The sequence below is a fragment of the Perissodus microlepis genome, chromosome 19 (assembly GCF_051167445.1).
Source record: "Perissodus microlepis isolate ML-2025 ecotype Zambia chromosome 19, ASM5116744v1, whole genome shotgun sequence".
NCBI classification, from domain to species: Eukaryota; Metazoa; Chordata; class Actinopteri; order Cichliformes; family Cichlidae; genus Perissodus; species Perissodus microlepis.
Genome location: NC_140479.1, coordinates 6,730,371 through 6,753,802, shown reverse-complemented (window position 1 = coordinate 6,753,802; position 23,432 = coordinate 6,730,371). Strand labels below are relative to the sequence as shown.

The window sequence follows — 23,432 nt, the reverse complement described above, 5'->3', positions numbered from 1 at the left end:
AAATAAATAAATAAAAAAAAAAAAAAAAAATATATATATATATATATATATATATATATATATATATATATATATATATATATACTAGCGACCTTTAAAGCTCTCATTTATTCGAATTGAATTCGAAGAATAAAAGGATGGTGTTGATATTCTTTTGTCTCGCTAACATTTGACAAAGGCGCACAACTGTTTTCCTTTGAAGCTCACTAAATTCCCATTTCCTCCCGACTGATGACAGGCCTCTCTGTACTTGTGGTCCTGTGGGACTGAGGTCAGTCGGTTTCCTCACTTCCTCCACCCGTTCAACTGGACACAGTCGTGCTGCCTTCAGGTGCTTTCGGAAATAAGATACTCACATTCCATCACAAACAAATCTCTGAATTCGACATTAAACCCAAAACGGGGAACTTGGCGTCGTCTTAGTGTATGAAATTAAACATGAAAATAAGCAAGGCATAGAAAAAAAACTCCATATTGTCTAAGGCATTTAACCCCAAATCCCTCCGCAATTTAGTTTTGAAACATCCAGTCCGACCTACAAAAATGTAACTAAGCAGTAACACCTACCATGTGTAATGTGTCTATTTGTAGAATGTAAACTGATTCTAATGTTTTTAAACTACCACACACACAAACACGTCAGAAACATTTATAAATGTAGCTGTTATATAACTTTATCCCACACTGTTATTGTTTTAATTTAATTCAGATAATGTGGGGTTTAAAAAACAACAACTAGTATTTGTAACGCAATTTCTGATTGCTACAGTTGAGTTGTAGTACTAGAAAACACACTTGAACAGAAAACCAATGTATAATAGACATGATACATGTAACTTTTTTCTGTTATTTCTTCTGTGGCATATAAAAACTCTTTAATTTCAAAATACAGAATTTTGTCAAAAAGTCCCCCACATTAGTGCTCAGTTCCTCACAAAAGTAATTTTTTAAAGTTTTTTAAATCAAGTATTTTGTTTAGCAACACTCTGAAATATTCTCTGGATATTGTGTAATGTGTTTTATAAGCATAATTAATACATTTTGATGTTGGTCAAATCATAATAACTTTGCAGAGAGACTGAAAATAATCAACAAAATATTTATTAATAAAAATGATTTAACTGCAGGCTAAATCCTATGACAATCTCTTACTTTTTATTAAGGTTGTTAAGTAGTGTATATTGCACACAAAAGCTTCAATCTTATTCCTAAGAGAAAAAATATTTTCTTTGATCTTTCTTGAATCACCCAGTCGAACAAAGAAATGCCATTATTAGGTCGGTTGACCGACATTTTAGAATAATTTCTAATGTCGGAGCTCAGTTGGTGTCCGTGAAGGCAGCATAATCCAGCCCAGCCGCTGAGTAGCCATTTTGGTCCCACCTAAAACAGACAGACCCGCTTCACTTTGGGCCGCCGGAGATGGAAGAAACCGAGCCGACGGCGAGTATTTCAGCTACCCGAATCTTTTGAATCACTCCGAGAATTATCCAGAGGTGACACTCGACGCCATGGCACGGTTCTAGACAGAGTGGTTTTGTGGAAGAAAAGCCTGTGGCGATTTTTGGAAGTGGCGACCGACAGCGCCTTAACGTTATTATAGTTAGCTCCAGTGACTCAAACCTAAACGGACAGACGGACACTGATTTCGTTTCCCTGCCGAGTTTAGCACAGGCCATGCACGGTTTGTACACGCCGTGTAAATGCTGTAAGAGGGATTATTATGCTCTTTAGTGAGGGGTTTTTCTGCCCATAGCTGTTCAGGTGCTCGACTCTAACACGTCCGGTCTCGTTTGAAAATTGTCACGATCCATGCTGAGACTGTTTCTCCGGAGGGAGCCGAAAAGCAAAGCAATAATTTCATTCTTCGGCTGTCGGGCTGAAGACTGTGTGTATTTTGGACTTAAAACGGCGACTGGCTGAGGAAGAAGGAATAAAAGATGTCAACAAAAACTCCTTTACCTACAGTCAACGAGAAGGTGACGGAAAGTGTAAGTAGAAGGGGGCTGTTTTTTCTTGGGTTGTTTTCTTTAAGTACATGTAAAAATATCACGGGATTGCCAAAAAACGTAGATCCTCAATAGCTTTTTGCTGCCTTGTTAGACCGGATGATAGATGGTTGTTTCACACTTGGTTGGTAAATCGTAAACAAGCACATCTTCTACGTCAAACACGCCTCTGTTAATGAGTGTTAGTAATGGGCTTTATTTGCACCTTGATGTGTATTTTTTGTTGGTGTGTGAGAAGTATCGATATGACTGTAAGTAATTAGACTGTACTAAGAATATTCAGGCCCAACGGTGAACAAAACTACAGTACTTTGCTTGCTGGTTCTGGCAGGCAACAGTAGTTTGTCTTCAGCCTGTCTATTGGCTCCCCCAGCTGTCACTCAGAGGTTTCACCCGTTCAGCTTCCAAATAAGGGCCTCGTGAGTCCGCCCCTCGTGACTAACAGAACCTCCGGTGTGAAGGTAGTGACAATGTAGCCATTTGAGCTTCCGGTCGGGATTTTCAAAATTAGAATGGAACTAAAATGGAGAACTTGGGCGTACTTAATCATAAAAGCTGCAAAATGAGCATGATGTATATGCAGAATCGGCTAATTTGACTCTCCGCTATTTTTGTTAATTTCAAATTTATTTATATAGCTCCTTTAAATAAACAGAAATCACCAAAGGGCTGTTTAAAAAAAAAAAAAAAAAAAAAAAAAGTATACCTATAGTTCTCTCCTTTTTAAAGTGGAAGTGACTATATTGGAAATTTTTAGGCACTCTTTAATAGACCTCAAGCCTTGTTCCACTGAAAATTAAATCTTTACTACAAAATTTACTGTCCTGAATATTTTAGCTGCAAAGTTTTTATTTGTATTTATTCATTTTATTTTATTTTTTTTATGGAAGACTGTGTGTATCCTGGAGGTCTTTTGCAACTTATCTCCCCTGCGCTTTTTCTCTGTCACACATTTACCCCCATATTCCATGGGTACAAATATGCAAGAACTACCACCAGATCCTTATGACTCATCTGAGTTGCAGCAGAGAGCCGGATGGTGATAAGGCTTATACTGCATGAGAGAAGCATGTGGGTGATAAGACGCCAGAGAATTCTGGTGATCTATTATTGACCAGCAGGCACTGAAATACTAAATCAGTAGAGGCAGCAGTAAATACAAGGGCTCATTTCACGTCACAGGGATTAAAAGGGAATTAATTAGCATTTTAAAACATTTTTTGTAAAGTGCTGATAATTTGTTTTTGTTTTGTTTTGTTTTTTTTTGGGGGGGGGGGGGGTCTAAGACCTTAATTTTTTAATATTTGTATATGTGGACAGAGAAATAAACACCTCATATCTTTTGTGCTATGTGGTACTGTGATTGGCATTTTTCTAATATCTTCATAGGCGCTGACGTTGATTGGCAAAAGATTAAGCAGTACCAAATAAAGTGTTAGGGGCAGCTCTGGAAGCGTTAAAGGTTTGTACGAAGTTCGATACTGGCGGCTTTTAGCGTTTTCCTCCGTGTTGGCAACAATGAGAACGGAGCCGACAGGAAGCCTTTATTATGAAAGCCTATCGTCTGGTTTCCGGTTTGGGTGTGTCTGCCTGTCGCAGGCTTGACTGGGATCAGTGGCTTCCCCCTCCTGCTGTCTCCCTCTCTGTGTCTCTGCGGTTATCGGGGCTCTGAGTTGGGAAAAATCTGGTGTTGTGGGAATCTCTGTGGGCATCGTCAGCGGGGCGCAGTGCTTTCCTGTTGAAACATGACTGGCTCCCAGGCAGCCAGGAGACACCGCAGCTTTGTGAGTAACCAATAAAAAGGGACTTTTTGTTGTTGTTATTCTTGTTTTAATTCTTACAAGTTGTTAGCTGGAAAAATAACACGATGGTAACACAGGTGGATGTTTTCTGTGTGGTTCAAAGATAATGAAAACTACATCTGAGTGTTTCCACTGCATTTGTTCCCAGTCTGTCTCTGGTATCCAACAGTGACCTTATCCTAGTTGATGGTATTTTTATCTCCTCTGCTATCGCTGTAGAAGTCCTAAAATATTCCTGTAGTGACTTAAAAGTATGTCTGTGCTGTTAAAGTGACCTTATAGACTAGAATAGAATAGCACTTTATTGTCATTGTACATGTATAACCAAATTATGGGTTTCTTATTGAGAGTTGCTGTGTTGTAACTGCTCTGATACTTTTTAATACTCTGCAGTGTTAATTAAGTTTTAACTGACCTTGCCTTGATATGAGGTGCAATCTGTGCCCAGTTTCTTAAATGCTTAATTTTGCAGCAACTACACGTCTGTTTAATTTCCCACTTTATCAGTGTCTCTTTCTTTTGTCTGCTTAGTGAATGGGGTCAGCCAGGTTAGGGACTGTAGGGGATGGGGAGAACCGGGTGGGGCAGAGTGCATCGCTACCCTTAACGAGGCTTTGGTAAGGTGGTCAATACTGAGGCCACACTTAGTATCTGCCAGATTGTTGTTCCAGTTTTTGGGCACAGCACCCAAGAATTGATCCATCTATCAGCTGTGCTGTCAGAGTACACCACCTCAAAATCACAAGGCTGTGCAGTTTCTCTTTGATTACATGATAACGATGCGGGGGAGAGTGTGTTAGGTTTTCTGTTTGTTTGCTGCGTTCCAGAAGTATCCCGAGCAGAAATGTGGTTATCCAAAGTTTTACTGTTGCAAAATCTTAAAAGCTTGGTGCAGTGTAGTCCAGTTAGCCACCACATGCTACTCCAACCTGAATAATTAAAACAAAGTTTAATCTATCTGACAATCTCAACAAAAACAGGAAGTCACCGCTTCATAAAAGCAGAATTTCGATTTAGCTAGATTATTTTAGATTTCACAAGTGTACCTTATAAAGTGGCCTGTGATTACTTATTCCTGCAAGACTCTGATGAGATTATTTTGTTTAAAAAGTATTGTAGAATTTTTTTTAAATTGCTGTCATAACATTGTCTGTTTGTGATACATACAGTGGCTCTGCTTTAAAATGAGCAATGTGAATAAAATAATTTTAATTTTCTTTTTCATTAAGACTATAAATTGTTTGTGGAACACTTACAATTTGCTGTGTAATTGCAGTGTAATCCTAATGCTTACAGGGCACACATCATGATGCTGCCGCATGCGTAATCTGGTGTAGCCTCTAACCAAGGAGAACGTCCCATCTCTGTGCAATTAATGTCATTATGGTGTTTTATCACCACTTTTTTTTTTTTATCTAACACTGTGAACCCCTCTCCACTTTGTACTCGACAGCTCAGCGTGCTCATACAGAATCAGGAAATGTGTGTAGAGGCACGTTTCTCCATCACCTCACTTCTGTTTTTAAAGTGGCAGTTCGCAGGTTTGAGATGGCACCTTGTTAACCCAAAACATTTATTAGAATTAAAATGTATGAAGAAAGAAGTCGACTGGAATTAAATGACTAGTTGATCAATTGCGCTCAGAGCATATGCAGAGCTTTGTGATTGTTGTATGTAATCGGCAGCAGACTGAGCGGTAGAAACCACCATTGTTGCCTTCCCCCACCCACATGTGCTGTGTTTTCCATGACATCTCTCTTTTGCTAGCCTCAAAGTCCTGACATGAAACTTTGACCAGGTGAAAACATTGACAAGAAAAAGGAACACTTATCAGGGTATCAAGGGTTAGCTTCAGCTAGTTAGCAGAAAACGCCAAATATTGGTGTGCATATTGTTTAAACTGTTTTAAAAAGAAGTTGCAAGGAGACGTTGTTGGTTTGCAGATTCCTCTCTATAGTTTCTACCACAGGTGCTGTGGTAGCACTGTGAGAAAGACCCTTATGTTAATGGAACTGTTGTATGCCCATCAAAGGATATGCTACTTTTTTCAGTTTTAGTTGATTGATAAGGACATTCTGTAAGCATGTGACAAAGCACTGCATTGGAACAATATTTCTAACAGTGAATTAATGGGTAGTTTAGCAGCTTCTTCTACCCCTTGCCCCCCTCCCCAAAACAGTAACAAATAAATCTGTGTCCAAGGACTTGATTAAGTGGCCCTGAAATTCTTGGCCACATAAACAAGAAGTCAAGTGACTGTTATGTTCATCTCTTAATACCAAATTATAACTAACAGCCTTGTCATGCTCACAATTTACAAACTTTACATGAATCTAATTACGATTTCAATATATTCTATCCATATTGACATTATTTAAAACGTCTAACTGATAATGATGTTCATATTTTATAGCTGTGGAGAAAATGCAATAATTAAGTTGGTTTAAAGAAGCATCTAAAAGGAAAGCAAGTAGTGGTGTTTGCTATGCACCAGTGGAAAAATGGGGGGGAAGGCAGGTTTGCTGCAACCAGAAAATGAAAATAGGCTTTTCGAATAAACGTAGCATGCAAGCACTCAAACATGGTGATGCATAAACCTGTTCAGTGCAGTTATGTGGACTTAAACCTGTAAGGAGAGACAGTTAGCGGTGCTGGCATTATCCACATTTGGCTTTGTGCATGGTCCATAATATTACACATTTCAGTGACGGTTGAAATTGATTTCTTTTTTTGAAAAATGCGATTAATGGATTCTAATGTCACTTCAATATAAACAGTATTTAGTGGGACAATATTTGACTAACATTATTTAGCTGGATCTTGTTCAGCTAATATAATAATAATAATTATTATTATTATTATTCTAAATACATTTTCCTGTTTAAAGTGACGCGGTAGGTATTCATGGGAATATCTGGACTTTTGGATGTTTGGTTGATGAAACTCTGAAACTGCTGGGATAGCACAGAGTTTATCAGCCATCTGTGGCCGCTGGAAGAAAAGCTTACTTTCTTTGTGTGCATCAGAACTATAAATATCAGTAGTGTTTTTTCCTGCTGAGCCGAGGTGCCACAGCAGGTCAACATGAGTCACCATTGATTACAAGTAGATGTTGCAACACATAAGAGCCATTCAACAGCCAGTGCTTGTCTAACATTGTGCCTTTTCCACAGCACACCTCTCACAGCAATGGCCGTCAGGAGATCAGCACACGCTCAGGCCGGACGGGCGTGCGTCCGGCCCGCAGCTCCGAGGAGCCGCAGCAGCCCCACGTAGGCAACTACCGGCTGCTCAAAACCATTGGCAAGGGCAACTTTGCCAAGGTCAAACTGGCCCGACACATGCTCACCGGCAGAGAGGTAAGATGTACAGTGAGGCTGACTATATTTGTTCTCTCTTTTTAAGAAAGGATCCAAAACAATACAAAGCTTTACAGATAAAAACTTTTCTCTGAAGGCGTTTTATCACTGTTTGCTTCTCCCTCACACTGCGAAAGAGCTGTGGTTAAAGAGCTGGATGTCTTTGCTGAGCTCACACCTAATTTGTATCTCAGTTCCTCTTTGATGGTGACCTGTGTGTGTGTGTGTGTGTGTGGCAGTGTCTCACAAACTGTCAAGCACTAACATTGAATGTCTGGTCAGATTTGTAATTTTGCTTGCCTGTTTTTCAGTTAGATTGATCCTGATTTATAATACTGCTTTTAGCTTTAGTTTTTACAATTTAGAGCCTTGAAATGCATTTTTCATAAATGTGTATGTTATTGAAACAGTGGCATTTGGAACATAAAAGCAGTGCTGCCAGCTTTGTACACCAACCCATTCATCGCTGTAAATCTTGTAGGCAGTAATGGTTGTTTTCAGTGCAGTGTGTAGCAGCTGAACATTTGATTTGTTCATAATTGATGAGGAGAAAGGGCAAGCTTCTTCTTAATGCAGCCTGTGACATTTAAGGAAAGGAAGCGTCTCTGCTGCCTTTGTCCTCTCTGTTCTGTAGATAATAATTTGGCAGGTGCATTTAGACATATTTTTAACTCAAAGAGGATGTTGAAACTATTTTATAACCCTCCCTGTTTAGTTTTCAAGTCTTAAAACGGCAGTTTGGAAAAACATCAGCATCACGTTCCTTTTCTCAGCTCTTTTCTTTCTCGTTTTTGGCTTTTGTTTTCGGTGCCATGTTCCTCTTCCTCTGTGCCACACTTCTCTTCTGCTATTATTTGCCACTTAGCTAACTTTCTATTTTTTTCCCTCTCTACAGGTGGCAATTAAAATAATAGACAAGACACAGCTGAACCCAAACAGCCTTCAGAAGGTAATTTACCCCTCCTTCCCTTTCTCTCTCTCTCTCTCTCTCTCCTGTTATAATGTGGCAGAACTCATTTACTAATTCATGAAGCACAACAGATTGTGTATTAATTGTGTAAATGGGAAGCAGGGCATTCTGAGACTGAGCTATGTTCTCCATAGAGCTTCCTGGGGTGAATTAGGAGCTTCTTTTTATGATTAGGTATAAGGCTTTTGCTGCAGTAAAGATCATTTTGTTCCAAGTTGCCTGATACATGTTTCAGACTGAGGCCTTTAAAAAGGGATTGTATGGTTTGTTGAGGCTTGTTTTCTTTGCTTTTTGAATTTGCTTGAAGAATTCTTAGTGGAACTGTTTTAACAGGCTTATAAGATATAGCTGTAGATTTATCCCATTTGAAGGTTTTTAGATGGTGGTTTTCCTGATCTGTTGGAAACAAACATAGTTTTTTTTGTTTTTTTTCCTCCTGCTACCTTTTCCCAGTTCATGTTGCATGGTTGTCATGGAACTTGGGAGCCACGGTTTGGTTTTCCTTGTTAAATCAACCAAATCAGGAAGTGGGCTTTCTTTTAAAATGCAAATTTCACAGGCTGAGGGTGAATGCCTTTTTTTTGCAGTTTAGTGAATGGCAGTCTAACTTTACAGTTTGAAGTCAGCGAGTTGAGAGTGAGCTGCCCGTTGCAGTGTTTGTCCTTTTCCTTTTTTGTTTCTAATCGTTAGCAGTAGAAATGTGTGTGCGTGGTCGTTTTGATCTATGCCGCCGTGCGTTTTGGTTCTGTCTCTGGGCCTGGAAGTGGTTTCGGGGAAGTCGGAACGATATCGACTCTGCTGCAGCTCCCGAGGCCCTTTTTTCTTTTTTCTCCCCCATCGTTAGACAGATAAGAGGGGATGAAGCGGAGCAATGTGGCTGCAGCTGGTGGTGACGCTTATGATGTCGGGTGTTGATGTTGAGCTGGACCCTGCTGCTCGGCTCCTCTCTCCCTCATCCCTCTCAGCAGTCGGCCAGTGGTTTTCCATCAGTTTTTCCAAAGCTCCATTGATTGCGGCCTTTGTATCTCAGAGGCCCGGGCCCTTTGGCGTTGGCTGTGACACTACGTTGACAGAAAAACACTGAGTCATGACAGCGCTGTTCACAGAAACACAAAGCGTGAGGCTTTTGTTGGCAATCCTTGTTGTTTTTAGGTTACTGCTTTGTCACACTCAAGAATAAAAACTCTTTTAGGTGCTTGTCAAGTTATTTTTCCTACTGTTCCACAAGAGATTTAGATGTATTTTTTTACTGTTTATTTTAAGCAATTGGAACAAGCTGGGAAAAGAAGCCACATTTAAAGGCTTTTTAAAGTCTTTTCATGACTGACACATTAAATGTTCTCATTCCTGTCACCTGATGCCATTTATAGGCTAACTTTCTCGTTTTTTTTTCCCCCTTCTTTTTTTGTTGTTGATTTTGAGATTTAGAGTTAAAGGAAATCCTGACTTGGCCTAGATAATTGGAGCAGTAATTGGGTGAGAAATGAATCCAGCAAGATTCATAATAAGGAGGACCACTCCTGTTAAAGGAGTCATTTTTGGCCTAACCCTAACTCTTTTGGCAAACTTGAAGCTCAGCCATTTATACAATAACTTAGCATAAAGAATGAGGATGGGGGAGATGCCGGTTCCTGCCAGCTCCATGTTAACAGGACCTTTCTTTTTTTTTTTTTTTTTTTTTCTTTTAATGTATTAGACAATTAGAATATATTTAATTGAGCCATAGCAGGCCTTGTAGTTGCAAGGATAGCTGTTTTGTCCTTTTGGTCCTTAAGCTAAACTAAACCAAACCACTGTGTTGTAACCACACTTGTAAACCAGCTCACAACTGCATAAGACGAGGGCTTTGAAAAGGTAATTATTGTATTTTTTTGTTTGTTTGTTTGTTTGTTTTAACCAATCCTTCAAAAACAGTAAAACCTAGTGGATCATTAGACTTAACACCACCTACAGAAACAGATGGCTGTTTCTTTGGCAGCAAGCGAGCAGGGATCTAGGTGGGCACTAAGAAACGCAGTACATGTTTATGTCACTGGCCAGTGTGTGTGTCATCAAGGTGTTATTGTTTTTTTTTTTTTTTTTTTTTTTTTTTAATAAATATATCTGGCTTTCATAAGAGCCAGAATATCCTCTGTTGTATAGTAGTACTACACAACTAATTAGTTAACTTTAATTATAAGTACTGTGCTTTGTTGGAGGTTGCTGAAGTAGTTTGTTTTTAGGAGCTAAAAGTCATCCTAGGCTGATGCCCAGCTCTTCCTGTCAGACATGCCTGGGCTTGTCTGGTCATACTGTAGGGAGTGTAATTACATGGCATTGCTATAGTAATGATATTCACTATAATACTTTCATATCACACAAAAAAATCATACCGATGTTGTAAGGAACAACGCTGGGAAAAGGGTGGAAAAGGCACATGACCCTGACTTTTTGGATTATTGCCTACACCAGGGGTGTCGAACTCCAGACCTCAAGGGCTGGTGTCCTGCAGGTTTTAGATCTCACCCTGGGTCAACGCACCTGAATCAAATTATTAGTTCATTACCTGGTTTCTGGAGAACTTCAAGACATGTTGAGGAGGTAATTTAGCCATTTGAATCAGCTGTGTTGGATGAAGGACACATCTAAAACCTGCAGGGCACTGGCCCTTGAGGCCTGGAGTTGCCCACCCCTGCCCTGCACTGTGCCTGCATTGGCACAGAAGGACATCACAAAGAGTAGAATATGGTGTCAACTTTGTAGCTGGTTTGTTGCACTTTGCTCCAGAAATTTGCATTTAAAATGCACCTCTGTTGGAGGTATCTGTAAAAGTTCACAGTGATATTTCTTTGAAAATCCAGAGGATGATTTAAATGGAGCATCATCATTAATCTCAGAACTGACTCGGTCCATCTGACAGGAACCTGAAGACTATCCATCTAAAAGTACTGTTACATCCTCATCACCCGTGCTGTAGTCGCAGCAGTTTTATTTCGCAGCTCCTTCTTTTCAGTAGATGAGTCATAAGTGAGTTTCTTTCAAGAACTGCTAACATCCGATAACTTAATCAAATACACAGACTGAAAAATAAAGTTCCTGAATGTGAGAGCATGTTATCAATGACATTATAAAATGCCACAAAGATGAATCCACTGCTAAAGAGATGCATTTTAGTTGTGAAAATGAGTGTTATTTAATGTAATTTGTTATGGTTTTTGTGGACTTGCTTATTAGAGTAAAGTTATGTGTTTTTTAAGTGTTTACTTCTGCAGTAGTAACCAATGGGCACAGAACCACAGACAGCCTGGATGAAGATTAAAGGGGGTGGGTCTTTTCATTGGCTTTGTTGATCATGAGAAAAATATCCAAAAATGCCAGCTGAATCTCTTGAGTATTTTAACAGCCGACTGTCATCACACAGCTCCAAGTTTGTCAATGTGATGATGTTTTTCGGTTCAGATGGGTTTTGAATGTCTGGATTTCTTCTATTTTTCTTTGCACAAGTCTTACCTTTGAGCTGGTGCTGGTGAAACAGCCAACCTGCATCAGAGCCAGCACCGCTGTGTCCTGACCTCTTATGTAACTGAAAGACTTGGCGAGAGGCTGATAGCGGTGGGGGTGGAGGGGGTGTATCGTCTCTGAAGCCTAAATGTTTATTTTCAGCCTCTGTTCTTAATAGTTTGGCGGAGATGAGTCGACATTCACATCTGTCACCGGCTCCTGGCAAACTGCTTCCAGCTTCCCGCTCTGTTCTTGTCTTTCTGTCCTGATTCAACCTGCTGTGGTGGTCTTGTTATCCTTGTCAGGGGTCAGTTTGGGAGTATGATGCTTGGAAGTCTTGATTAAATGTAAACAGTGTTGGTAAGAAGCTTAGTCTGTGACAACGTCCAGTGTCAGGTTTGTTTTTGCCTTTAGTGGTTGGAGGATTGTTATTAAAAGCTTTTAACATGACGTTTTTTCCATGAAATTTTTCCTGAGCTGTCAGTAAGACTTAGTTACTGCCACTGAAGAAGAATCAGTTGGATGTTAAAGAATTTGAGCCAAATGTATGAATCAAACTGGTTCACATAAAACATTGACAACAAAACCTTATAATATCAAAAAAGTAAGAAATGTCATTTTTTTAAGAGAAAGAAGTGCCTTCAAAAAGTTACTGGGAAGAAAGTTTTTTTTCCCCAGTATTGTTTTATTTGTAGGTTTTCAATCCTCAAGAACACTATCTTAGTCACTTAAGTGTTTACATAGTTTTAGATGTTGGGAGCTGTTAAAATGGGGCGATCGTGGCTCAAGAGTTGGCAGTTCGTCTTGTAATCGGAAGGTTGCTGGTTCCGGTCTTGTCCTTGGGCAGGACACTTCACCCGTTGCCTACTGGTGGTGGTCAGAGGGCCCGGTGGCGCCAGTGTCCGGCAGCCTCGCCTCTGTCAGTGCGCCCCAGGGCAGCTGTGGCTACAATGTAGCTTGCCATCACCAGTGTGTGAATGTGTGTGTGAATGGGTGGATGACTGAATGTAGTGTAAAGCACTTTGGGGTCCATAGGGACCAAGTAAAGCGCCTAACACTATACACTAATGTCCAAATATGGTCACACGTGGCTCCAGGAACCAACATGGTGATGACCAAAATGCTGACTTTAAATCTTTAAAATGGCACTTAGCCACCGCAACATAAGCCACTGGTTTGTTACGTCCTTCTTGTATATGGAGACTAAGGAAAGAGAATTGGAGAAGCCAGCATTCAAGTTTGTTTTTACCACTGGTGACTTCTCTGAATCTCATAAACATGGTGTGATAGTAGCCATTAATTTGAACCATAGTGTTATTCCTTCAGGTTGATTTGTTTGCCCGGATGAGAACAATAACGGTGGAGCTTTGGAGGGACAAAATAAGTCCACTGAGGAGGTGAACTTAACAAAACACAGTAAAGGAAAACTGCCGTCGGGATATATTTTCTCTTAGCTGAAGTAAACAGTCGGGGTCGATTACTGCAAAAAGTGCACAGACATCCATCGTTCTTAGCTGAAGTTGCAGGGGCTGTAATCTGATTTGATATGACTCAGCTCAAAGCGTCTAACCTGGAGGGATGAGAGTTTATAAAGAAAACATCCAGTAAATGATCTAATGTAGCACCCGTGAGATTTTGTTTACAGGCCTCAGATCTGTTTTAATTGAGGCCGTTTCAATCTAAACAGGAAAATGCAGCAACTAAAAATGTAGTCTGACAAAAACTAGTTTTAGGTGTGACTTCACCCTCGAACTGTGTGTCATGTGGCCTAAAGGTTCCTTGTATCGATCATAAGATGGATTGCGTAATCAGGGCAGCTGTGCATTATTGCAGCGGTATGACTGGATCACCAGCAGGTTTGAGTCCTCGACCTAATAGCTGTATTATGTGGTGAATCAGCCCCGTCTCTCCAGAGTTTTTCCACTAATTCTGTTTACTGCGTAACATACCTGACAAAGTATTCCCATGTACTTGTTGGCGTGTTGTGTTTAGAACCCACCCAAGTTTCAGAAGGCTTGTATATGCTATATAGGACAGCACAGTTTGTACCGAAGTCTTCACAAAGTTACACAGATAGAAAAGATAAATTGAGATGCTTCTCTGTCACTGATGAGGTTGTTCAAAGCTGCAGCAGCTTCTCTTCAGTAAGAAGGAAAGAGTTCCTCTCTGAGCTGCAGTGAAGAGGTTTCCACTGTCACACTGAAAACCAGCTTAGATTTATTCCCCTGTACTTTCAGAGAGCTCAGGAGAGTATTTTGAGTATAATGACGGGCAGAGCAGGGTGTAATGACAGTGAGGAGACCTCAAGCTCACTCCAGTGCTCCTCTTCCTCTCCTCATCTTTGTCAGAGGCCAGACAACTCCTGGATCAGTTTTTTTTTCTGTCTTTTTATTTTTTTTTATTTTTGGGGGGCTTCTCAAAAAATAAAAAAACTCCTTAAGGCCTCACTAACTGGAGTTCATAATAGTCCCTTCAGTTGTCTCTGAGCAAGGAATTACATGAAACTTATTATCCAAGTTAACAACTGTCCACGGCTGGAATCTCTACATGATCTGAACATTTAAAATTCCTGTTAATCGTTCGTTTTTGTTTGTTTGTTTGTTTTGTTTTTAAGTATAGGGGATGCAGAGTTGATAATAGAATGTATTCTTTCTGAAATCTGACAAAAAAGAGAGCGAATCCTTTTAGATGTAAATAATTAGTGAACCTACTCTGTAGTCACCTGTGAGAAACCTTTATTAATATTTCAGATCTTATTATCCAAGATATGAAAGGAAAACCAAGAAATCTTGTAGGGGAAGTTCTAACAAAGCCGTACTTGGAGCGTTTACATTTTCTGTGAACTAAGAGGATTAATAATAGTCAATTATTCAACAACTGGATAAATATTAGACTTGTGATGCAGAAATTATCATCTGTGGCAGAAACTGTAATGAATGAATGATGTATTTTACAGTCACAATTTCTGCTGCTATGGGTAACTATGCAATAGGTGTCATTGATACAGTGCACCATGTTTTGCCACCTTACAGTTTTCAAACTGGACTTCCTGGTTCATATTTCATGTTTCATTGTCTCTCTGAATTTTTGAACTGACTGTTGGCTCTGTGGATGTTACACAAGGAAAAAAGGTGGAGATCGGAAGAGTACTAGATGCAAAGGGAATTGTTGTATACATACTGATTATGAACACAACACCCGCTATTTCTAACCATCTGTTTGCATGTCAGGCAGACAGCAGCAGTCCAGGGTTCAGGACAGAAAGTGTTATCAGGCTGTGCAAGTGGGTCTGTGAGTTTGAATCAGTCTGTGACCCTTTGTCTGTCGCCGAGGTCGCCTGATCGTTTTACTGCAGTCGTTTTCCCCCTCTGCTGAGCAAACAGACGAAACTTTAGAGACAAATGAGTCAAAGCCACGAAGAAGAAGCAATTGATCGTTTCAGTAAGATACTGCTGAAACATTTTTTCAGTCAAATTTTGCTGAAGTTTGATTTATTGATCAGCAGATAAGATTAACAGTGTAAATATCACCCTTCTTATGGACAAACACTGGTGTTACAGCTTTAAACATTTAACTTGTGACAGTTTGTGATATTTCACAGACTTGGCAGAACAACAACAGAACAGTTCAGTAGTCAAAGGATAAATATGGGAAATGTGCAATTTCAGACAAATTTATTAACTCAGACATTTTAGCTGCACTTTCAGCAAAAGTGATGCTATAAAGGATCCTTTATGGTGCTGCTGAAACATTTCTTCATTTATGGAAAAGATGACAGTTTTATGTGATGAATGTTTTATAGGTTTCCACTTTTTAGCCAAAAAATCTAAACGCAGTGGATAAATCTTTCCTGAAACATGTACTTCTTCATTTGATTGAAGACTTTTTGTGTTTTCGGGCTGTCCAAGATCTGTTTGTCAGCAAGCTAACCAGCACATTGGGACTTCTCCTGCCTCATGAAAGATTGATACCTTGTTTTATATTTTTATGGAAGAGAAGAAAGTGAGGTGTAGTTTACAGCAGCTCAATAATAAATCCCATGTGGTGCAATTTATGCCTCCTAAAGCGAAACACTAAACATGATTTTTGGCCACTAAAGATCTCCTTGTCTGGTCACTCTGAAGCATAATGAGGAAGCGTGTCAGCTAAGTGTCTTCCTTTTCTGAGGGATGGAGATCTGACACCACATGTTGAACTTAGTTTAGATTACCTTTGCCCGTCAGTGGCTCTGAAACCACCACTATGTTGCAGAATTTCCTGTAATCCTGTCACTGTGTCAGCAGCAGCGACATAATGACCACATTTCTTTGACAAATATGCTGAGGATGTTTAGTAAAGACCAGAGCCTGAAATGCCATGTTAGGACTCTGAAAAAACTATTATTAACACTGCTTTCCTAAGTCTTAATATATTAAGAATGGTCACACATTTGGACAATGTGTTCTTAAAAATGTGTTAATGCATAGTTTGGGGGGACTTTCGGAGCTTTTCACCCCTCACTATATGAACAAAACCAGTGAGCCACATCTCTTAAACCGATGCCCAAATATGTTTGGGCATCTCCTGATAATCATGTAGTGGCACTAGTTTGTCCTCATGATCTAACTCTAATGCTGTTGTCGTGTGTGTGTGTGTGTGGGGGGGGGGGAGCATTGCACAAAGCATAACGTTGAGTAAAGACAGGTAGAAGACAAGATGGCTTACTTGTGGTGTTGAGAACTCCTTAGCCTACTGTAAGTGTAGCAAAAGCTCCCAAACAAGTGCTATGCTCTCTGAAATAAGCCAGGCAGTCTGTGACTGCAGTTGGACAGGTTGCATGGAAGCTTTTGATTGGTTCATGTAAAACCTCCTGCCTCCCCAAAGCAATCAGCCGAGGAAAAACATTGCAAATGTTTTTCAAAGTTTATTCAGAATGTGTTTATCTCCTCCTCCTGTGTAATGACATGGCATGTCAGACGCCTGCTATCTAAAAATATTTCTTAGAAAAAGCATTTGCACTGAAACACTTTGACATGAAGCTTCTGTTTTCTTTGCTTTGCAGTTGTTTTGTCATGAAGAAAAGGGATAGGTTAACTCATACAGTCCACTGGGATAGTCTGACTTCATGCTGACTCCCTCATGAAAGTGCTCAGTGCTCAAAGACATACAGCAGCTTTTATTATTGTGGTTTTTATCTTCTGAGGTTGAATAATGTGGTTTGTTGCTCAGTAGACTATTTGCTGTCTATATGCTGAAGTCTAAACTCTGAATTTTTCTAATTTTCAGCTCTTCAGAGAAGTTAGAATAATGAAGATCTTGAATCATCCCAATATAGGTAAGTGCATCTTGTTTAGAAATAAGAATTTTAAGTATATGAGCTTTATAATGACGAGGACGACTGACATGCAGGTTCAACCTTTTGACCTTTCTGTTGGTGGACATGAAACAACAAGTTCCTGCTATGCATTTTGTCATTGCTTTAATTTCCCTTGTAGGATCAATAAAGTATCTATCTAACTAAATATGACTCGTTTAACTTTTTACTTCTACATGAACTGAAACATAAAAGAAGTCAGGAGATTTGAGCAGATAGATTTGTAGCATACATGTAACAAGCCATCTAAAGTACCAGAAACATTTTCGGTAACAAGGTTGAAGCCTGCATTCTTGGCATTTTTATAAAATGCTTGTGAAAGAGAAACTATAAAACAGGAAGCTGTCCCAGATGACATACAGACTTTACTACCTTCATCTGTTGTTAACTGCCGGTAATTGAGGCTGAAACTGGAGGACCGTTCGTCCTGCTTTGTTTTGGAATTGGAGTATGATCGGTAAACAAGAGAGCACATGCTGCTCTGAGCCATAACGAACGCTGGAAACACTGAGTCGTCTGCGAGAGCCAAAAATGCCAACGAATGCCAAACCACAGCAACAACAAGGAACCTACATTATAAACAAACCTTAGCTGGGGAGCGCCTGAATATGGAATGTGTAGCCACAGGAAAGCTTTTGTGCTGAAATGAATAATTAATATTATATTTTATCTTCATGAATTATTCCAAAAAATGTAAGAAAAATATTTTATCCTCAGGTATTATAAAGCTTACTAAAAGTCCTATTGATGATGACTTTATTTATATGTACGTTTTAGAGGAAATACAGATGTTGCCAGTGTAGCAGATGATTTTTAATGGGGGGGGAATTTTTTTTCCTTCCTCTCCTTTTTTTGTATTCCCCTCAACTCTGGTAATGTTTCTAGGCATGAAAGTGCACTTATATGTACTATGACCATATAAGTATATACTAGTAAAATCTGACAAATTTATTTGTCATGAAACGGATTAGAGAAGTCTGCCACGGTGCATTTTGTTCTTGAAATGTGAATTTCCTGTTTGTTTGGTTTTGTTGTTGTTGTTGTTTTGTTTTTTCCCCCATGTCCTCTCTTCTTGAGTTCCTCTACAAAAGTATAATAGTAATTATCAGAGTGATAGTAAATGCTATCACCAGCCCATAAACTCTCTCTCCCCTCCCGCATTCCCTTTGTTTTTCATCCCACCTTGTCTATATTTAGCAGTGCAGCTCTCAGCTGCTCATCACGCAGTCCTTTATATCGGTGAGCTACTGCAGTAAAAGAAGGAAGGGAGGGGAAAAAGAAAGAAAAAAGAATTTGGACTGTACAGTAAATACCGAGTGCTGCTCAGCTCAACTATGATGTGCTTACATGGTCACGACACACACAGTTCCACGTGACTTCACTTTTTCTTCGACTCACTCGGGGTGTGTGTTTGGAAACATTTTTTCCGTGTTCATGAGCATGAATTCATTACTGCCTCTGTCTGGATCTCTCTCGTCTTTTGACATAATTGAATTTATAATTCCTCTCTCTCTCTTTCTCTCCCTCCTGCAGTCAAGCTTTTTGAAGTTATTGAGACCGAGAGGACGCTCTACCTGGTAATGGAGTACGCCAGTGGAGGTGAGACATAGATACAGTGGTTAGCAAAGTATCTCCAACATGTCAAACTTGTGAATTACAACCATTAGGATTGTAACAGTAGCTGTAAGTGCAACATTTGGTTCAAGAGTTTGGCTGCAGAAGTCCTTTTATGTTGCCGTGCTCGAACTCCTGGATGATATTTGCCTGAAGTCGAGGTTCTGTCTTGACAGCTGGCAGATGCTGTGTGGTTTTTATTTTGCACGACACTTTAACTCACAACATGGTGAAATGGAAATGCCAGAACTTGCAAGTTCTGCGCTCACACTCTACGGCTCAGTCGACTGGTCGCCATGTGGTGCTCACTCTGAACACGAGCAACGAGCCCCCACTCACTTTGTCCACCGGCAATTCCAATAAAGTTTCTCTGTGATAGCAAAGAAAGTGCGAGGTCCTGTGACTTTGCTGTGTTAAAGCTGACATTGCAGTTCTGGTTTTAATGGATTCTTTGAAGTTGATTAAGAGTTTGTTATGGTTGTTGTAATTTATTTTATACTTCGAACTGGTCAGATTTGAACGAATCTTCAAAAAGTAAATATGAACCATGTACTATTACACCCCTAGGCAGCCATTTAGTAAATATAATTATATAATAAAGCTTGGTTTTAAACAAATGTTATGGTTTTATAATGCCAAGAACTTTGAGAATTTCCTAGACCCCCATGAAAATAGATAATAAATAAATAAATAATTTGAAAAACAACTCCACTAACAGCTGCTGCACTCAAGACCACATATAGCTGGTAGAAATCTGCTCTCTGTGCTGCTCCCAAGAATAATTTATTAATGCCGAATGTGATAAATGTGCATGTTAATAATTAATATCTTTGGAGCAGCATATCATCTGCAAACTGCACTTGTACCTGAAAGGAAAAAAGGAACAAGATTACTTGTACAAAGAGCTCAACAACAGTTTTATACCATAGCCTGAGCTTTAACCTGACTTCTGCACGAAGTATACAGTAATGTGAAAAAGTCTTGAACCCTCATTCATGTCTATATATTTTGCTTCCAAGGACTTTTTTTGTAATTTGTTTTAAAGGTGGTCTTCAGGATTAGTTCTCTAAGTTTTCTATAGGTCTTTTATTTTCAGGCACTTTGTTACTAGCAGCCTGTCACCAAAACACTCTTTTGCTGAATCTATGAAAAATGACAATCATAACACAGTTGGATCAGCATAAAATAGAGCTATCAGACAAATGTGGCATATCTCGGCATGGTGTGCGTTGTGCCTTTTTTGTCATAAAAATGTATATAAAACACGGCGGAGGCTGTGTCATGATTTGGGGCTGCATTTCAGTGTTAAGGAACTTGTAAAATTGATGTAATTATGAATTCAAAAGAATACTGTCAGAATTTAATCCACCACATAGTGCCATCTGGAAAGCATCTGATTGGCAATGGCCTCATCTTTTTAGGATGACAGTGATCATAAGAACTCTGCCAGTGCAGTAAAAGCACATCTGGATAGAAAAACACACAGTGGGACACGATCAGTCATGGATTGGCCTCCCCAGAGCCAGAAAAGCAACATTATTGAAGAAGTGTGGCTTCATCCTGAGAGAACACAACAAAAGGCAGCCAACATCTAAAGTAGAGCTTTCAATGTCCTTCAAGAAGCCTGTAGAACTATTCCTGAACACTACTTGATAAGAAAGCTGCCTTAGAGAGTTCAAGCTGTGCTGAAGATTAAAGGTGTTCACACCAAATATTCACTTTCGAGCACATTGGAATTGTACAAACTCTGTTTTATATGTTTGCATGTTTTATTAACGCAATGAACCTATTTTCCTGCCACAATGTATAGAAATGAGCAGTGACTCAAGACTTTTGTGCAGTGCTGTATGATAGGCATTGACATATTTTTATTCTCAGAAAATTTACTATAATTTATAAAAAACTACCAAATTTAAGTTAAACATAAGTTAATTAGACGTAGAGTTCAAACACATTCTTTTATGCTTATTACCAAAATTACAAAATGCTTATATGAAAGCTCTCATGAAACTATCGCCACATTCTGAGACATTTGTATCCCACATGCAGTATATATGAAAAGGAATGTAAAGTTTAAAGCGACTCCCCAAAAGTTGAAACATAGTGACATAAGTATTAATCCATGCAGAAAATGAACAAATCCACTCAACACACAGGAGACAAGTCAGAGCAGGAAAAACATGTTGGTCAGCTACCATCAGCTCTGTGGGACACTGCATGACTGAAAGTTCCTACAGTGTTGCATGTTTGAGATTTGAACATTTTGTCTTCCACTAGAGTAAACATTAGTTTCAGTTGTTCACTGGATGAATGACTTTGTTGGAAAAACATCCTTTAAAAGCTAAGACTAACTTGCTCTTAGATTAGCTTCAGCTAAGACAACAGAAAAAACCTTAGTGAACAAGATTTATCAAGAAGGAAGGAGATTAAAATGTTTCTGTAGGTGAATTTGGGATTATGGTCTTGTTCACACGGTCAGCTGCTACAGTTCCTCATGCCTTACTTTATCAAAGTCTCAGTCATACTACCTTTTAGGGCGTGCAAACTGTCACTCAGAGCCTTGAAACAATCCTTCAATACATACTTTTGCGAACACTGATAACATCCAAATACATTTGCCTGTGGGTGCCTTTGTCACAGGATAGCTGAGGGTTTCTCTCCCAGTCTGCTTGAGGCAGCTTGTGAAAGAGGTGTCAGTTGGTTGTCGGGTTTTGTGCTGCAGTAAATGAAGAGGAGTAAAGGGGAGCACGCAACAGCTACAATAAACTATGCCTACCCTCCAACTTGAGATATATGTAGCTGTAAGACCCCCAGCTTCTTTCCACCAAAGAGTTTTCTCTTGGAAGTCTTCAGCTGGGGGAAATTTTCTTTTTCTGAATTCTCATGTCATGTCATGCCACATCTTTCCATCGATTGCTTGAGCTGTTCATTATTGGACTGCTGAGCTGAGCAGAGACGACAAATTGTGAAGACATGCTTGTTGGGGACCAAATCACATTATCACTGAGATGGGAACTCTGATCACTGGCCAATTGCATTAGCTCTTAGTGACGTAAATCTAATACTTGTTTCAGTTCGTCATTGATTTTTCTCAGAAGTCAAGCAGGATCTTAAGGTGACCCTGTCAGGTTGCTTGAAAAAACGTGCAGCTTAACTAATGTTATCATGATAGAATACCTGCTTAGTGTCAGAATATTAGTGTTACCATTGGCAGTATGTTGCTGTGTGATGTTTAAGAGCAGAAAACTCGGTGCAAAGAGGTGGCGTGTAATAACTAACCAAACTGCCCACCCCAGTATATATGCACACGAGACTGTGTATTTAGGGCAGTGCAATTTCATACCTGGAATGCTGTTATTGCTGTGCAATATCATTATGTCCTGATATTTTGTACATTTTTTCCATAATGTATACAGCTCATTTCTCTTAGATTCTTACATGTATATATCCTAGATTCTTTTTTTAGATTTACTAGTAAATTTCATTCAGCAGTGATTCGGTTAACTGTATGTGCTGAATGACAAAGTGACAAGTTTATTCTATTCGTCTTTTCTAACTGTGGCTGAGTCCGACTTGATAAGTTGCCCCAGGATTATTTGATAGTGCAGAAAAGTGATGGCAGAATTTAAGAAGCCTTACAGTCTTGTGCCTCAAATTCATTTAAGACAACAAAATTATAGTTTTGTTCTCCATGCAGTTTTTATTAATGCGAACATTGATGTATTTTGTGAATTTTCTTGGTACTTTCCAATTTTGTTTTCCGGAGCTCATCTTTATGTACAACATACGACATGCCATTTACCTCTGACATGCAGAGTTTCAGCACGCTCATTCTGTCTTTAGCGGTTGAGTCAGAGAGCACTGATGAATTGATGCTTATAAGTACAGAATCGCACACTCTGGCCGCCTCTGCAGGTCAGCGCCGAGAGAGCAGAAGGGTTTTGAGGATTCAAGAGAAGTGGGGGAGGTTTTTTTTTTTTTCTCTTTCTCTTTTTCCTATCACCCGAGTATGGGCGTGCACATGCACGCACCAGCAACTCGAGTTCAATTAACACACGAGGGAGTGTAGTCACGTTTTGGTTGTGCGTGTGGGCCGAGGGAAGGGTCTGCTCTGTGGAGCTCAGCTCGGCGGCAGCTTTGTGCCTCCAGGAGAGGCTCAGTGTGGAGGAAGCGTTGCCGAGCTCAACTCAATATGGTCAAGAAACGCCCTCGAACCATGCACATGGGCGATGGTGCAGGCCAGCTGCGTATAAGTTATTTTTATCTGCAGATTTTTAGAAGCTGCGATTCACTTTGTGTTTGTCTACCTTCTTCGTATCCGTTTTCCTCACTGCTTATTCTCTACTTTTAGTGTTTTCCTCAATTTCTCTCTTTCTGCTCTTTTGCAGGAGAGGTGTTTGACTACCTGGTTGCACACGGAAGAATGAAGGAAAAAGAGGCCAGAGCTAAATTTAGACAGGTACCCAGCTTTCTCCCCCTGCAGTGTTCTGGTTTCACACCTCTGCTCCTGGCTGTGCTTCAGACAGGACGCTGTCCTCTGTGTGTCCTCGGAGGACAGAAGCGTCTCTGTTGTGTTGAGACTGATGAGATGTCTAAACCGACTTGCTTCCCCATCACTTACCTCTTCATGACTGTCACAAACAAGCCATCGACTGTTGTGTGAAGTGCTAAGAAGCTGGTCCAAAACACCTGGCTGTTATGTATTCATGTTCAACACTCAGACTCTCTGTATCTTTTTGCCCGTGTTGGTATTGGTTTAATTAGTAGTGAACGACAGTGATCTGGCATCATAAATGAAACAGCCTCTGGTGTGATCAGATTTTAGATTAAAACAATCTTAAATTG

At 39.7% G+C, this 23,432-nt stretch overlaps 1 protein-coding gene across 17 annotated transcripts in view; it reads left to right on the top strand.

Annotated features, from left to right (window-relative positions):
* Window positions 1-1,347: 1,347 nt before the first annotated feature.
* mark3a (MAP/microtubule affinity-regulating kinase 3a) overlaps window positions 1,348-23,432 on the top strand; it is a 47,115-nt gene continuing 25,030 nt past the window's right edge. For 6 of the 17 annotated variants that reach the window (XM_084914857.1, XM_084914860.1, XM_084914858.1 and 3 more), the window contains exons 1-6: window positions 1,350-1,991; window positions 6,985-7,170; window positions 8,066-8,119; window positions 16,886-16,934; window positions 18,507-18,572; window positions 22,976-23,046. In XM_084914857.1, the coding sequence (XP_084770983.1) occupies window positions 1,941-1,991; window positions 6,985-7,170; window positions 8,066-8,119; window positions 16,886-16,934; window positions 18,507-18,572; window positions 22,976-23,046 (477 nt within the window). In that variant the 5' untranslated portion in view covers window positions 1,350-1,940. Of the gene's footprint in view, window positions 1,992-3,343; window positions 3,794-6,984; window positions 7,171-8,065; window positions 8,120-16,885; window positions 16,935-18,506; window positions 18,573-22,975; window positions 23,047-23,432 lie in introns of those variants that run through there. The other 11 variants (XM_084914866.1, XM_084914862.1, XM_084914871.1 and 8 more) reach the window with 5 other exon arrangements.